Raw genomic sequence first — 16,419 nt, forward strand, 5'->3', positions numbered from 1 at the left:
TCGGGGGGCAGAGGGCAGAGGGAATGTAGCCGGCAGGGGCAGGAGGCACTGACCGTTGGGCAGTGGTTTGATGTCCGCATCTCCTTGCTGGTTTGAACTATCTGATTGTCCGGATTCTGCAGGAGACACAAAGGAGAGAGTAGATTACGACCAGATTTCACACAAAACCGCGCCACGCCAGTGGCACTGCCCATCCAGGCTAGCTACCACCTTCATCCTCCCCAAGCCAAGCCGGGGGGACGAGAAGAGGGGAAAGGAGAGACAGGCTACATCTGGGACAGGTGTGCCCACCTTGCTCCCCTGAGATCTGGGCTGGGCCATTCTCTGCTGTGGGAGACCGTCCTGTGGTCCACAGGACACACAGCAGCAGCCCTGGCCTCCCCCCACTAGACGCCAGCAGCTCTCCCAGTTTTGACAACCACAAGTGTCTCCAGACATTGCCCAATGTGCCCCGGGGGCAGAGTCACTGGGGACGAACAGCACTGGCCCTAGGGTCAGGGCAGGAAGCCGTACCTGAGAGGCAGCTCTAGGCCAGTGCCCATCTCCGTCCACAGCTAGGACAGACCGCCGGGGCCCCCCAGGCTCAGTGGCTCTAGCTCCCAGGGGACCAGCCCCTTCCCTTAATTAAGTCCATCCCTGTTGGCCCACCCCACCCCCACTTCACCTCTGTGCTCACAGGCAGTGCCTGGCAACCCAGAGGGGGAGGTTTACCGCTGACGTCGTTACCCGTTCTGTGCCAGCCTGTCTGGGCTGTCTCATGCCCTGGTGCCACAGCTGCTCACAGGGAGCCCCGAGACAAGGGCCCATTGTATGGTGGGAGCACACAGAGGACTGGGGGCAGGGTGGAGTGTGCGTGTGAATATTTTGTTGAGCTTGGGAAAGCCCCCCACCCCCACCCCCCATGCCCTCAAAGCTTTGTGTGCCAGGGGCACAACGGGGACCTCCCGAATGCCTGCCCGGGCACGACAGCTGGTGAGAGGTTGGCGAAGAGGGGGGCCGGGGCAGGTTGTGGGGTAGGCATTTGTTAGGAATCAGCTGCTTGCAGGGGGACAACATGGGGGTGGCATCTCAACACTGGCACCCTGGTGAGGGCTGGGGCTTCTCCTGGTCTCGCCTACCACCCGCCTGCTGGCCCAGGCATCCTCCCTGCACTGGCCTCACAGCCAGGCCACCAGGGAGCGTGACCAGCCAGGAGCGAGGCCAGCCCAGGAGATGGGGCAGGGGATTCCGTGCCTACTCCAGAAGAGTGGGAAGGGGCAGAATGGCAGCACCCCTCAAAAAAAAGGTCTCAGAGCAAAGGCTGTGCTCAGCTCAGGCCAAGTTCCTGGCTGTCTGCCTCTGTGTAACCAGTGGCAAGGGCAGACTATCCCCAGAACGGTTTCAAACCCCCTCCTCCATCCTTTTTCCTTATTTAATTTTAGTTTAATTCCAAAAGTAGGAAGTCTCATAGCATATCAAAAAAAAGAAAAAAAGGAGAAGTTTATAAGGAAAATGTTGACAGTATCCCTCGTCCCCTGTAGACTGGGGTGTGCCCATCCACATCTCCCTTTGTACTCATCCCAGGGATGGTATTAAGGATGGGGAGAAAGGACACCACGCCAGGTCATCTCTTTGCTAGTGGCACCTACTGCTTGGGAGGGAGCCCATAGGACAGCCTTAGTGCTTCCTGAGAGTACAACCTCTCTGCACCTTAATGGTGGCGGTGGCAGGGTGGCAGTGGTGGCATGTTACTCTGTCACTTGAGTCCATTCCTGGCTCCCTGGGTCTGGTTCAAGCCCCAGCTGATCTAGGAGGGAGCAACTGAAGAGCCCAAGGCAATAGGCACACACTCTCAGGCCTCTCTGAACCCAGGTCTCATGGCTGTTGTCTCCTGGGGCCCAGCTTCCCTGCTCCAGAGGTCGCTGATTGAGGACAGGATGTGTAGGCTCAGGATGCCTGCTACCGAACACATCTGTCCCAGGACCGATTCCGTCTCCACCAGGCCTTCCAGGCCTGAGTCTATGGGTGGGAGAGAAGGAGGAGATCCTGGTGTTCACGTCAGGGGCACAATCCTAGCCACTGCCATGGTCAGGGGGAGACAGAGCCGCACGCCTGTGTGGTGCGCACGCGCACACTCAGCCCAGGGACAGAAAGACGGGAGAGAAGACGACAAAGAGATGGAGGTGGGCCAGCCACGAGGCAGAGACAAATGGGGGCTCCAGGAAGGCGCGGGCAGACAGAAAATCATTTTAAACCAAGAAACTGCCCCAAAACGTTATCCTACTATTATTGCTACCGGGGCCATGTAAAGGGGAGAGCTGGAGCCAGTGCCCGGGCACGGGCAGTGTTGCTGCCACACGCCTCCAAGCCGGCCCGCTCGCTGCTGGCAGCCATTTTAAACCTTGGCAGCCATCTTACGGCTGGCTGTCCCAGCCAGGGCCCACAATGCCGCCCCCGCCAGCCCCCAGCATGCTCAGCTCAGCTCCAGGACAAAAGGCAGACACACTGGAAATCTGGGCCCAGACTCCGAGGCTCAGGAGCCAGCCCGGGCGGCAGGGGCAGCTGTGGCCAGAGCCCCACCGTCTTGTTCAAGCCACATTCCAAGAGCAGAAGGGCAGGGAGGACTGGGGCCCAAGGTTTGGGACCCCACTGCTTCGCTCCAACCCTGCTGAAGCCCCCACGGGCCATTCCCAGACCCAGGGGCTTAACTAGTGAATTAAGAGTGGGACTCTGCCCAGACGTGGTGACAGGCACCACTGGACAGTGAAGGATGTGATGGGTGGCAGAGTCTGGTCCTGCCTTGGTCTTGGGGATGTGCCTCGAACAGACACGGGTAGAGAGCTGGCAGGCACCCAGGAAGCCCACTTGCATCAGCTTTCTGGTCCTGAGCTCTGTGGGGAGCTCGGCTCCAAAGTCCAGGCCTGTTCTAGAGAGCCCGTGGGTATCAGGAGCTGTGCCCCCGGCTGGTACTGCCATGGGGCATCCTAGTATCGCAGGGGATGGCCAGTCCTTGGGCCTCGACTCCCTTTCACATCAGGGCTTCCAGGAGAGGAGATCGCCCCGGGATCCAGGAGGGTGGCGCTGCGGAGAAAGGAGGTGCTGCTCCTTCATTCGCCCTCCCCAGGATCCATCCCAGGGCTGCTCAGCTTTTATCTGGCAGAAAGGGGCTTATCAGAGCCACCAGCTGAACAAACACACAAATCCACAGTTAGTGAGAGAAAACACTCGGCCTGAACTCTTTATCTCCTGTTCACAGGCCCTGCACACTGCCCACTGCCAAGAGCACAGGAGGGAACTTGACTGCTGAACAGCTGGGGCGCTCTCGCGCCTCGCGGCTGAAAGTGCAGGGCCTTCTCCACGACTTCCCTGTGCCTCTTCCTCCACCCCCAGCGCTCTGTTCCTCTGTCACCTCCCTTCCCTGCACACCCGAGCCTCCGGGAGTCCTTGTCTGGTACAAGGGTCAGAGTTCCCGCCCACACGGGAGCCCCCAGAGTCGGCTGTCCCATCAGAGACAATGAACCAGCTGGTGGCCTGTGGGCAAGTGGAGGGGCAGAGACAGGGCTGGCTGGCTGGCACAAGGTGGGCAGATGCCCTACTCCACTCTTTATCCTCTGCAGCCCAGCCTATGGCCCCTGAGGTCATCTCTCGTATTCCCAGCCCTCTGGGCCCAGCAGGCTGTCCCCTGAAAGCTTTTCCAGCCTTGACCTCCTCTCCAGCCTGGTTGCCAGAGCAGTGGACACCCTGAGTTCACACACCCTGTTCAGAGCTTGACCCCTCCTTGTGCCTCCCTTCAAAGACAAAGGCTCCCATCATTTCCTGGAGGCAGAGGAGAAGGGAGAAAGGGAGGGGCCGGGGAACATGGCTACCACCCACTTGGTCCAAGATGATGGAAAGCTTCTCCCACTCTCCATCAACGAAGACCAGCAGCTCACCATGTGCAAAGCCCTCTCCACTTGGCCTCATCAAATGGAGCTGCCTAAAAACCAAGATGGGTCGACACAGTGGCTACAACAATGGGCTCAGGTATAGCAAGGACTGAGAGGCTGGTGTAGTGTTTCATTCTGTTGTACATAGGGTCGCTGTGAATTGGAGCCAACTACATGGCACCTAACAACAACAACAACAAAACTGAGTCCAGTCACTGTGTCCAGACTGATGTCCTGCCCAGGCAGGTGACAGGGTTCCTGCCCCGAGTCCCATGGAGAGGGTCGCAGAGCCCACTGCGCATTCCCCATGCTGCCAGGGATCAGGTTGGTGTGTCGCTCACAAGTGCTGTCTGTCTGTCCTTCCCTTGGGACCTAGCTACTCATGCCCTCCATGCATCCAAGGCAGAGCCACTGCGGAGGCTCCTGGAAGGAAGGACTTTGAAGGGGCAGGCGCTAAATCTGGATTCTGTTTCAGCGAGGGCCGGACTGAGCAGAACAAACCCTGAAATGGCATTTGGCTCCTGGTCCAGTGCTCCCCGGCTCGCCCGCACCTGTCACTCCCCCGCATTGACTGGAGGCGGTGTGGAGCACCCAGAGCAGGGCAGGGCAGGACAGAGCTCAGCCCTTCCCGTCCCCAGGTTCCTCCTCATCCCCTGGAATAGGCACAAAGGTCCCCAAACCCTGCCTCCTGCAGCCCAACTCCTCCGAACTTCCTTATTCAGATCTCTGCCTGTCCCTCAGAGTCCGATCCTGGCCTCATGTACTCTGCCTTGGCTCCACTCTGTCTCTCTGCCTTTCCTTTTCCTCCTTCATTTTCCTTTCTCCAGTTCCCTTTCCTCTCCCGCTTCAGCCCGTTTGTGCGAGGGCGGCGGCCTCTGTGTCTCCAACAGGACTTTGCCTTCTCAGAGAAGGCCTGGAGGGGGAGGCTCCAACTGCCAGGAGGAGCCCAGCCCTGCACATAAACCCCGATTAATGGCATGTTTTTAATATATATATTTTCCCAGACACAGACAGGGAGATATTTATGGCTCCCACTAGGTAAGGGAGGAATTCTTCCTTGCTGCCACGGACACTCTGCCTCAGAGCCATGTGGATCTTCCTGTCCAGCCGCCCCACGGCCTCTTCCGCTTCCACACGTGCACACCCAGGCAAGGCAGGTGCACGGGTGAGCACACTTCTGATGTACACTCGTGTGCAGATGCTGCCACCACGCTCTGCTCTCTCGGGGAAAGTGAGAAGGTGCCCCCGGGGCCTCCTCCCCTTGTACGCAGGGTGCTCAGCGCCAAGTGCCCTGTCAGACCCTTGGTTTGAGAACAGGAGGGGAGGGCTCTGGGCTGAGTGGGTGTCTGGGTACCAGCGGTACCCTGCCCTTTGAAGGGCTGATGTGGTTCAGGGCACCTCTCATGCCCACCGTGTGCCCCCCCTCCCCAATTCCGGAGTGTCCCGGGCACGGGAAACCCAATCTCAAGAGAAGCCAGAGGCCAGGCCCCCAGTACTCAGGGCTAGAGAATGTAACTATTGTGCCTCCTGAAACCCAAGTCCGAGAATCTGAGACACCCTAAGGAGGAATGAGGCGGACGGGCAGGGAGGGGGCAAGAAGGCGGGTCACGGAGGGGTTTTCTCCATCTCAGCAAAAGGAGACACAGGGGTACCCAGGAAGTCCTTAAGAAGAGGGCAGCCAGAGGGCATGGGTGGGTGGGGCTCAGGGCCTTGGCCTTCCCAGGATCTGCCTCTCTTTTCCCTCAACCGCCTCTCAACCTCTGGCCCTGCACAAGCAAGTGTGCTCACACACACACACACACACACACACAGACCCTAGGCTCTGTCATTCCTCGTCTCCCACCTGACCAGGAAGCACAGCCCTAAAGCCATGGGAGCAGGATGCAGGTGAGGGTGGGAGAACCCATTTGACCAGGCCATAGCCTTCTCCCCCCATCCTCATTCCCCCTCCGTGCACAGAGCTGAAGAGGCTTGTGCCTTAGACTTGAGTCACCTGCTGGGAAAGGAGAAAAGAACACAACTGACGGGAGGAGGGATGGTGACCAGGCAGAGAGGCACACCATGTCACATCCTTGTCTTGACCCACCCTCACTGCCCCTGGTGGCCCGGGCTCAAGGAAGGAGCTTAGGGTGGACAGAGTGGGCCGGCATTTTAACAGGACCCTCCATTCCACCTGGGCGCTGACTCCTGGAAAAACAGCTCTCTTCTCCACCTATCCCCAACCTGTTGTTTGAGACCAAGGGCCTGATGGGCCGTGGTAGGGCTCGAGGCCTGGCTGTGAAGCTGTGGAAGGGAGGACACCACTCCATCTGCTATTGTGGTGCCCGGGAGACCAGAGAGCAGGGTCCATGCACTGGTCTTGGGCTTCGTCTGGAAGCCTTGACCTCCAGACTGCACCCCCATGAAGACTATTGTCCTCCTGAAGCTCTTGATAAAAAACAAAACAAAGAAACAAAAAAAAAAAAACAACCCACTGCCATGGAGTCAGATCCAACTCATAGACATCCCTCCTTGAGTTTCTGAGGCGGTATCTCTATGGAAGTAAATTGCCCAATGTTCCTTCCTAGGAGTGGCTGGGGGGTTTGAACTGCCAGCCTTCTGGTTAGCAGTCAAATGAATTAGGCACTATGCCACAAGCAGCTCTTGATGGTCCCCTCGAATGTGGAGACAGTCCCCTAGCTAGAGGATCTCACCCTCATAATGAGAAAAAAATAAACCAAACTCACTGCTAGAGAGTTGTTTCCAACTCATAGCGACCCCCATAGGGTTTCCAAGGCTATAAATCTTTATGGAGGCAGACTGCCCCATGTTTCCTCTGTGGAGCAGCTGGTGGGTTTGAACCACTGACCTTTACTGGTTAACAGCCAAATGCCTTAACCACTATACCATCAGAACTTCTTACAATGAGAAACCCAAACCCATTGCCATCGAGTCGATTCTGACTCATAGTGACTCCCATTGGGTTTCTGAGGCGGTAAATCTTCATGCAAGTAGATTGCCCCATCTTCCTTCCGCAGAGTGGCTGGTGGGTTTGAACTGCCAACCTTCTAGTTAGCAGTCAAATGCCTTAGGCACTGTGCCATCAAAGCTCTTTGCAATGAGAAAAGTGTTTCTAAATTCATGGTTTTCCTCCAAGTAAACAAGGGCAAGAGAACTCCTGCTCCCCCTCCATCCTCAGCAGGCAGCCTTGCGCCCCTTCGAGGTACTCTCCAGCCAGCCCTTGCTTCTTTATCAGGCCCCAGAAGGACAGCAGCACCATCCTAGCCCAAGAGCCCCTGCAGGCGGTGCCTGAGCCCTGAGCACAGCCCACTCAGGGGAGGGGCAGGTAGGGTTGACAGGCAGTGGCTAGCAAAGGAGCCAAAACCAGAAAGAAGAAACCGGAAGAAGGGAGGAGCCCAGGTGCAGAGCTGACAGACAGAGGGAGACAGAGCGAAACAGCCCAGGCCCGGTAGGCTGGTCAACACCCCTCCAAGCGCAGCCCAGCCCCAGGCCAGGGCGGCAGGCTGCTGAGCAGCAGTTCATAAAAGAGACCCCCACCTACAGCAGCACCCAGAGAGGCCGGCAGGATGGCTCTCGGTTCCAGCTGCCTCCTCCAAAGACCAAGAAGCACTGCAGGCTTCGGGGTCTGTTCTATGCCAGTGGCCCAGTGCTGACTTCCAGAGCCTCACGGACGGTTTATGAGGGAATAAGCAGACCCAGGACTCAGCAGTGACAATCGTCCAGAGCTCCAGAGGTGTCCAAGGGCTAGAACCCACAGAATTCCCACCAGAGAGGCAGTAATGGCTTTGCAGGCTTGTGAGGCAGCCACTATTGAAGGAAGCAGAGGGAGGGACCTATAGCAGGCGACAGGTGCCAAGCCCTCCTCCTCCTCCACTCTTAGCCTGCCTTGGCCCATGCCCTCTGAAGGAGGGTCTCATGGAGTGCTCTACCAGTAGGGAGGCTCTACCCTGGGCCGGGCTGGGCTGACCCCAGCACAGAGAGGGCAATGAGGACATAGCATGGGGGAGTGGGGAGGGAAAAGTGGAGAGAGAAGGTGGGAAGCCAGCTGCAGTCCCATCCATGTTCCAGCAACTACCATGAGTGACCTTGGCCAAGTTATAAACTGCTTCCTGTCTGTAACATGGAGGTAACACCTGCCCCTTAGGCTTGCTGGGTGAGAAGTGAATGAGAAAACTTATAAGGTGCTTTGCTGGGGGCCGGGCTCACAGTGGAGGCCCCACCCAAATTATGCTTCCCTTCCCCTTCCCTTCACCTCCACTTGCTCCACTCTACTCCTCCTTCCAGGCACAGCCGCCGCAGCTTCTGCTCTTTGTTACAGCACACACTATGCCCTGTTGTTGTTATTTGCTGTCCAGCCGGCCCCGACTCATAGCGACCCCTCCTTGGGTTGCCAAGGCAGTATCACTAGGGAAGTAGATTGCCCAACCTTCCTTCAGAGGAGTGGCTGGTGGGTTTGAACCGCCAGCCTTCTGGTTAGCAGTCAAGTGTCTTAGGCACTATGCTACCAGAGCTCCTAATACTATGCCCTAGAGCATGGTTTTTGATATTCCTGCCCCAGAGACCATGGCCTATGGGCAGAGGGGCTCCCTGGGGCTCTGGCCCACATCATCATCATCAGAAAGAGACTTCTCTGCAAATAAAAGGCAGAGGAAGATACTTTCTACAGACCCTGTCCAGCCCGCATCTGGGGCACACAGTAACTGGTCTTAGACCCACCTGTCTCAGGACGGGTCACCACATTGGAAATGGGGTGGGGAGAAGCAGGGAAGGGGAGCCTTGCCCCTCCCTCGGAATTCTGGAGGACATTAGGCCCCAAGTCTTTCCCATCCCCTTTCCTCTGAAGTCTGGGGCTGCACCTTCCAGCTCTGGGGGTACAGAGAGCTGAGGATACCAGGGGCTCCGCACTGCCCCATGGCTGCAGGCAACTCTCCTGGCAGCCCCAACGGTGCCACCATTCAGCTGACAGCCACAGCCAACATTTCCAAGAGGCCCTGGGGCTAGGAGTCATGTGACTATGGGGTCCAGGGAAGTGGTTTCTTGGAGCTTCTGTCCCCACCCCAATCTAATGGATAGAAACTGAAAGTGGACAATGCTCTCCTTACCCCAAGCTGAAACCAGGGGCACTACAGGGTGGGTGCCCACTGCTGGCAAGGGGCCTCTAGAGTTGCTTCTCTCATCCCCACCCAGCTTTCTCTATTTCCAGCTCTGCCCTTTCTGGGCCCTTTGAGCTGCCCAGGCCAGGCCTGTCCAGACAACTGCCCTCACCCCCAGCTGCTCTTGGGACTATTAATAGTGCCCCCATCCCCCAATACACTTGCCCTTGGTCTAGTTATTCGTAAAGGGACAGAGTCCTCAGGGCGCTAATGCCAGCCTGGAATGAGAAGGCAGAGGCTTTGGAGGCCACTCATGGAGTACCCCTTGGGGCAAGCAGGAGTTTAGGGGGAGGGGGCAGTAAATCGGAGCAAGAGAGTGACAAGGTGAAGGTAAAATGGGAAGAGAAAGAGGCCAAGATAGTCAGTTAGGGTCAACGCCAAGGGGCTCAAAGAAAGAGGATTGCACCCGAAAGAATCAGAGACATACATGGTTCCGAGAGGAAAAGTGGGCAAAGGAAAGAGAGAACCAGGAAGCAAAGGAGAAAACGATTCCTTTAAGAGAGAGAGAAAGAAAAAGAAAAAAAAAACTTTCCTAAAAATACCCAAGAGTGGCTTCTTGTACACAACATCCTGGGCTTTGTCCAGCTGCCAGCATCTGTCTGGCAGACGTTCAGTAGGGTGAGGAGTGGGAAGAGACCCCAGGATGAGGAGTGTGCCACTCACCACTCCATCTATTCCCAGGGAAAGGAAGGGAAGGAGGCCGAGCTCAGAGACCAAAAACTGACCCAAGTAGGGAGGGGGAAGAACTAACTCCTCAAAGAGGCAGGTCTCAGCCCTGCTACCTAAAGAAATGGAGCCGGGCAGGGCAGGGGATGGCGGGCGTGGGGGAGCAGCAGGCCCCACACCTTCTTTTTGCTCCCTCTCTCCATCTGACCTTCAAGAGTCCTGCCCCTACTTGCCTCCCACTGTACCTTTTCCTTGGAAGCATCTGTCCTGGAAACACTGCTGTGGGGAGAAGGGGATTTCAGTAGGACCACCTACCTCCACTTGCCCCTGCAGGGAAGTGGGAGCCACTTCTAGTCTGCTTCTAGTCCTCAGGGTGGCCAAGCCCTGAAGGCTCGGAATTCCTCAGCCTCTCCAGGCCCGCACCAGCAGCCAGGCTGGTGCCTCCATGGGGAGGGAACGTTCTTGCCTTGTAGCAGGGAAGGCTGACTCCAGTTCCTCGGAGAACAGCAAGATGCAACTGCATGTTAGAATCAGGTGTTTAAACGGTTGGTGCACTCGTCCAGCCTGGAGGCTGGAACCCAAGTGCCCTTCCTTGCAATTCTCACTATACTGGGAGCCTCTGGCTGGGCTGGTACAGGTAGTGAAAGACTCCATCCTTGGCCAACATATGTATCCTGCAGGTGCTGCACCCCAGGCTGGGGAGATCTGGCCAAGATCCTCCTCAAACCTTTCCTCCTATCATGACTACACTGACCACCCAGGGGCCAAGCACCCAATAGCTAGGCCCTCTGCCCTCCAGGGGAGAAAAAAACCTTTCCTGCAGGCTCACTCCTGGATACTCATACCCAATGAATCCACCTTGAAACCACAGTACTCCTTAATCCTTCCACAAAGTCCAAGCGGGCCTGCATGCAGCTGTACCTCAGGACTGTGTACTCATTGGCCTCCATGCTTGAGGCAGCCTGGCCAGAGAGGGAACCAGCTTCCCCCCTCTCAGCAGACTTGCCCCTCTCCCTGACCTGGAGGCCCTGAGACATGAGGAATTTGGATCTTTGGCTCTCAAGGTTCTACCCACTCAAGCCCTGGGAGCCCTGGTAAGGCTGAGTGAGTGGGTGGACACCCTCCTGAGGGGCGCAGATGGCACTGGGTGCTGGACAGAGGCCTGGAGTTCGAAGCCTAGGCTTGCCTCTCCTTTCCCTCTCCATGCAAGGCAATCAAAACCTGCCTTGGAGGGCATGGGGGACATAAGTAGGAGTTTTTAAAGAACAATGAAATAGGACTGTTGCATAAACTGTAAAACTCCACGAATACATATGACACGGATGGGACAAGAGGGGTGGCTTTGGGGATCTTGCATTTTAGTGGCACTGTGATCCGGAGGAGCAGTAGAGAGGCTCCTTCCAGATGCAGGACCACACATACAGGACACAGGTTACAGCTAATAGGGGGCAACAGTCCAGACCTCCTGAAAGGGCAGATACCAAATTCCCAGGTGGGCCGATGCCAAATTCCCACCTCAGACACCCTGAAGGATCAAAGGGGCTTCCAGGCTGCCAGGCTCAGCCCAAACTCTAAGAAGTGGATGTTGCACTTCCGGACGCCGTAGCTAGGTGGCGCAGTGAGTTAACGGTAGAACCTGTAGGCAGGCAGCCCTGAGAGGGCATGGTGTTTTCTCTCCACACCCACAAGGCCAGAGCTGGGAGCAAGAAGGAAAAGGACCCTGCCAGACTAGGGCCACAGGAACCCCCCAGCTGCATAGGAGGGAAGGAGCTGCTCAAGGAAGTAACTCCCACTGCTGCTGCCACCGCCAAACACATCCCCTGATGCGAGGGGCTGAGCTTCCCGTTCTTACTGATTGGGAACAGCTTGCTGTGAAGGGGCCCGAATGAAGGGGGCAGAGGAATGGGCCAGCGGGAAGTGGGAGGTGGGAGGCCAGGCCTGCCAGGTGCATGGCTGGGCAGGAGTGGGAAGACACATCTCCCAGGGAGGCTGGACCCACCTGGCCCACCTCCCCCAGAACTGCCCTCGATTTGGGGAAGCTGTGGCCATGAGGCTCCAAGACTGTTCCCAACACCCCCACCTTTTGACAGTGTGGCCCTGCCTCTGTACTTGATAAATGCCTGGAAAGGAAGAGTTCTCCACACACACACACACACACACACACACACCAAAAAAAAACAGTGAAAACAGGGAGTAAAAGTCAGAGATCAGGAACCAGAGACAGGGAGAGAAATGGTGAAAAGTCAGGAAGAAAAAAAAAAACAGTGCTCTGCAGTGGCGGCAGCGGCTGGCTGGGCGGGCGCACCCTCTGGCGGGCATGGAGAAAGGCCCCTTTGTTCAGCAGGAGGTTAGCCGAGGTGAGGCCAGGGGGCCCCACCCCCCACCCCCTGACCCTGGGTGCTGCAAATCACTTCACAGGGCCTTGCCTGGTATTTCCCTGGGCCCCCGGTCCTCCCCATGGGCTGCTTCTCAACCCCTACCTTGCCTAACCCACCCAGGGTCATGGTAGCTGTGGTCCTTGGATGTCCTGAGACACCAGCCATCAGCAAGCCTGCAGGGCAAAGGCTGGATCTGGCTTACCTTGGGACTCTGCACACAGTGGCCCCCCCAGGAAGGCACCAGCAACAACAGGTACCAGTGAGGGCAATATGTGCTGGGAGATGGAGCCCCAGGAGGCCCAGACTGACCGATCCACCCTCCCACCTCGGTTAGGCCCCTGGGCCCACTCCAGATAATGGCCCTTTCCAATGTCCTAGGCTCTGGGCTAAGAGGGGCTCCAAGCATGGCTTCTTTTGGGGTGATTTGGAATCTGGGGATCCCTCAGATGAGAAGCAGGGCCTGAGCTCACCTCGGCTCTACTCCCTAACGAAGGGCAAGAGTGGACTCATATACGCCTCCAAATGTCACCAGTAAAGAGACTGAGAACACCCACACAGGCCACCCATCCACCCCAGAGCCTACCAAGGCAGAGGCCACAGAGGGATGGGAGGAGCTGGAAGAGAAGAGAGCTGCAAAAGCATGTCCTTTGTCCTGCACTACTTCTGTCTCTAAGGACTAAAGAAGTACCACCCCCTCAGGTGTGTGTGGGGGAGCCAGAAGAGATGGACTTCTGCCTACTGCTACCACTCCCCACAATGTCCCCCTTCCTTAGGGTTCTTGGCCATTTCTACAGGGTCATAGACAAACCCTTCCATCTTACATGCTTGACATTACATCCTGGCCAAGAAGTGTCTCTCTTCCAACCAGCAGCACCCTCAGCTCCCCACTCCCCTCACAGCACTGATAGCAGAAAACCTGGAAAGAGGAAGAGACACCCGACGTGAGCAAGGCCTGTCTGCTCCTGGCAGTTGCTTGGCCTCTCAGGAGGTCCCCCAGCCTGCCCCAGCTTCCCACCAGCAGAGGCTGGAAGGGGAAGAGGAACAGGGGTGTCCCTGACCTCTCCAGCCACTGACTGAGAGAGGAGGAGGCCAGAGAGGCGACGGAGCAGGGACTCGCCTGCCCACCTCCCCCGCCCCCCCAAGCAGCAGCATCTGGACTCCCAGGGAACCTGAACTGTCCATCCTGCTGAACTGTCTGCAAGAAGCTGCAGATCAGATACACAATGTCCTGCCAAACCCCAGTCCTTTAATTCAATTACTCGAGGGATGGACTTCCCAGATTCTTTTGCGTGTGCAAGTGCATGTGAAAATCCCAATGTGCATGAATCACAGAGCTGTGCGCGCACGTGTGTTCATGTGGATGGGAGTCCTGATGCCGATGAGAGGATGGGAGGCTGTAACAGGGAGGCCAGGATGGCTCAGGCAGAGTGGGTGCGGGCAAATCTGTGTCTAAGAGGAAACGAGCCCAGCATCTGTTAGGGCATGACCCTGAGGAAGTGCTAAGTCCTGCATGGAGAAACCAACTTTGGATCATTCACTGTGGTGAGGGCTGTTCTATGCACTGTAGGATGTTGAGGGGCACCCCTAGGCTCTCCTCAATAGATGCTAGTAGCACCCCTTCCACCAGCTGTGACCCCCACAGATGTCTTCAACATTGGCAGACGTCCCCTGGGGGGCAGAACAGGGTGAAAACCACCCAATTAGGGCACAGGATGAGGACTGTGGCTGTGTGTCACTCTGCATCCCTGCATTCTCCTCTCACCCTATGGGATTCCATCCCTGCATGCCTGACTTTCCAAGTGTTCATAGAGCTGGCTCTTTTTCCCCAAATACTCCTCCTTACCTTACCTGCCGAGCTCTAGAAGGCTGTGGCCAACACTAGCCTAGCCCAACTAGGATTTTATAAAACAGATGCTGGGCTGTTAAGCTTCATGTATCATGCAAATTTTTTTTTTTCTTCCTCCTGACAACTCCCTTTGAGTCTCTTTGAGCCCTTGGTCAGGGGAAGTGAAGGCTCAGAGAGTTTTAAGTTTCAAGCCTAAGGTCCAGCCAGTACTCTTTTCCTCGTGAGGGGGGTGGTGTCTACAGGTTGTTGTTGTTATGTGCCATCGAGTGGTCTCTGACTCATAGTCCTGGGGTTTCTGAGGCAGTATCTCTGTGGAAGTAGATTGGCCAACCTCCCTTCCAAGGAGTGGCTGGTGGGTTTGAACCGCCAGCCTTCTGGTTAGCAGTCAATTGTCTACAAGAGAGGATTTGCCTGGGATAAACCCCTGAAAAGTGTCCTGCTCACTCCTGGGCCAAATAGAAGTCAGGGGAAGGGAGTGGAAGGCCCTGCACAGCCCACTTGCCATCCGACCACTCCTCCTACTTGGAGACCAAAGCCACTTTCTCCATAGAAGTAGGGGTTGGGTGTTTCCCAGCCAAAGCCCATAACCCAGATGAACCCCTCTCTCCTGCTCCCAGGGCTACCTGGAGTTGCCCTGGCCAGGGTCCCCATTCCACCAGCCCTTTTCCCCTCAGGCCCTAAGAGCTCGGCTCTTTCTCCAGCCCGCCAGAAGTCCTGAACAGCCCCTTTCTGGGAGCAGAGCCAAAAAGATGGGAGAAGGATGTTTAATAAGCGGCTAAAGGAATAAAGGTAATGTGGCTGGGGGCCTCGGTGGGGAGAGAGGCCCCACCTGCCCTGCTCAGGGAGCTGAACGTCAGGGGAGCGGAGGAGGAAACGAGGAAGCTCCGGGGCCCTACCTTGCTTGACCCCAGTGCTGCTCGCTGCTCCCCCTGAACCTGCTTCAACAGCTGTGTGCACACACAGGGGTCTCTAGTTCCCCATGGTGGCCAGTCAATGACAGCTTCTTGACACTCTTATCCTAACCCACAGGACCCTGAAACAGCTACACATCCCCCCGTCCAGCCTGAGGAGGGCAGAACCAGGAAAGGGCGCAGGGCTTTAAGGAGCTGAGGCTGGGGGTGTGGTGACAGAAGCTAGGCTTGGGGTGGGGGGGTGAGCGAGAGCTGAGTCCCCAGCTCGTAGGGCTCGGCACACAGCTAATGGGAGGCTGGCAGCGGCAAATTGTTGTTTACTTTTAATTAAGTAAACAATGTCGGCTTTCCGCCTCCTCCCCGCCATCCCAGCCAGTAATTTGGGGGATGACAATGGGGTTGTTTCCTTCCTCCTGCCTTCTTCTCTCCCTTCAAGCTCTCCTGCTCGCTCCCTGCTCTGCACAGCCCTTGCAACTTGCCAGTGGCTGAGGAAGCTCCACCCCAGGGGGGCAGGAAGGTCCGGGCCGGCCTGGTTTGTCAGGGCCCTGCAGGCCACAGGGTCCACCTCCCACAGGGGCGTGGCTCCCAAGCCACTGTCAACTTTACCCCTGGGTGACATGGGCAGACTTGCCCTGAGAATCTCTAAGACCTTAAGCTGTGGGCCCAGTCTCTCTTTACCTATCCAGGCCCCTCCCTAGCCACCGTGTCTAAAATCCAGAAAATGATCAAGAGTTCTCTGGGGGATTTGGCAGTGGAGAGACAAAGTCCCAGGTTAAACTCACTGACACGGAGTCGATTCCGACTCATAATGACCCCTCCTCGGGTTCCTTGGGTTATCACTACAGAAGTAGATTGCCCAATCTTCCTTCTGAGGAGTGACTGGTAGGTTTGAACTGACAGCCTCCCAGTTAGCAGCAAATATCTTAGGCACTACGCCACCAGAGCTCCTAAATCTTTGTGGAAGTAGATCGCCCAGTCTTCCTTCTGCAGAGTGGCTGGTGGGTTTGAACCCCTGATCTTCTGGTTAGCAGTCAGATGCCTTAGGCACTGCGCCACCAGAGCTCCTTACGTCCCAGGTTAGGGAGAAATATTCCCAGGAGTCTGACAGGTCTCCCGCAAAGGTGGAACCTTCTGGTCTATTCAGAGAAGGCAGGGCCAAGCCTGCAACTGGCTGATGCGTGGGACTTGAGCCCACAGGGCCAGCTGGCTGCTGGGTGGTACCAGCTTTCCTCAGAAGCAGGGCTGGTGACCTGGGCTTGGTTTAATGCCCTGCATTTTCACTTTGCCCTGGGCCCCCACTAATTCTGTAGCTGGTTCTGCTGGAAAGCCCGAGGGAGGAACAGGAAGAAGAAGGGAAAGGAAGCCAGCCTCTCAGCTGCTGAGTGCCCTCGCCTGGTTGTGCGGGCGGGCACGCAGGGGCTCCTGAGTGGAAGGGCAGGCACTTTGCAGAGGCTGCATTTCAAAAGACGCATCCTGGAACACTAGAAAGACACGCACATGGGGTCAACCCGTCAACAGAGTGCTCCCGACACCCTTTCTCAGAAAGACTTTAAATGCCAC

At 56.7% G+C, this 16,419-nt stretch overlaps 1 protein-coding gene across 1 annotated transcript in view; it reads right to left on the reverse strand.

The window, feature by feature from the left end:
• The window catches only part of NFIX (nuclear factor I X), a 64,145-nt gene that overhangs the window by 15,054 nt on the left and 32,672 nt on the right, over positions 1–16,419 (reverse strand). Inside the window, exon 2 of the mRNA XM_007954386.2 lies at positions 54–116. Within this exon, the coding sequence (XP_007952577.1) occupies positions 54–116 (63 nt within the window). The remainder of the gene's footprint in view (positions 1–53; positions 117–16,419) is intronic.

This window comes from Orycteropus afer, unplaced genomic scaffold (assembly GCF_000298275.1).
Source record: "Orycteropus afer afer isolate SDZICR_OR568_19922 unplaced genomic scaffold, OryAfe1.0 scaffold00460, whole genome shotgun sequence".
Taxonomy (NCBI): domain Eukaryota; kingdom Metazoa; phylum Chordata; class Mammalia; order Tubulidentata; family Orycteropodidae; genus Orycteropus; species Orycteropus afer.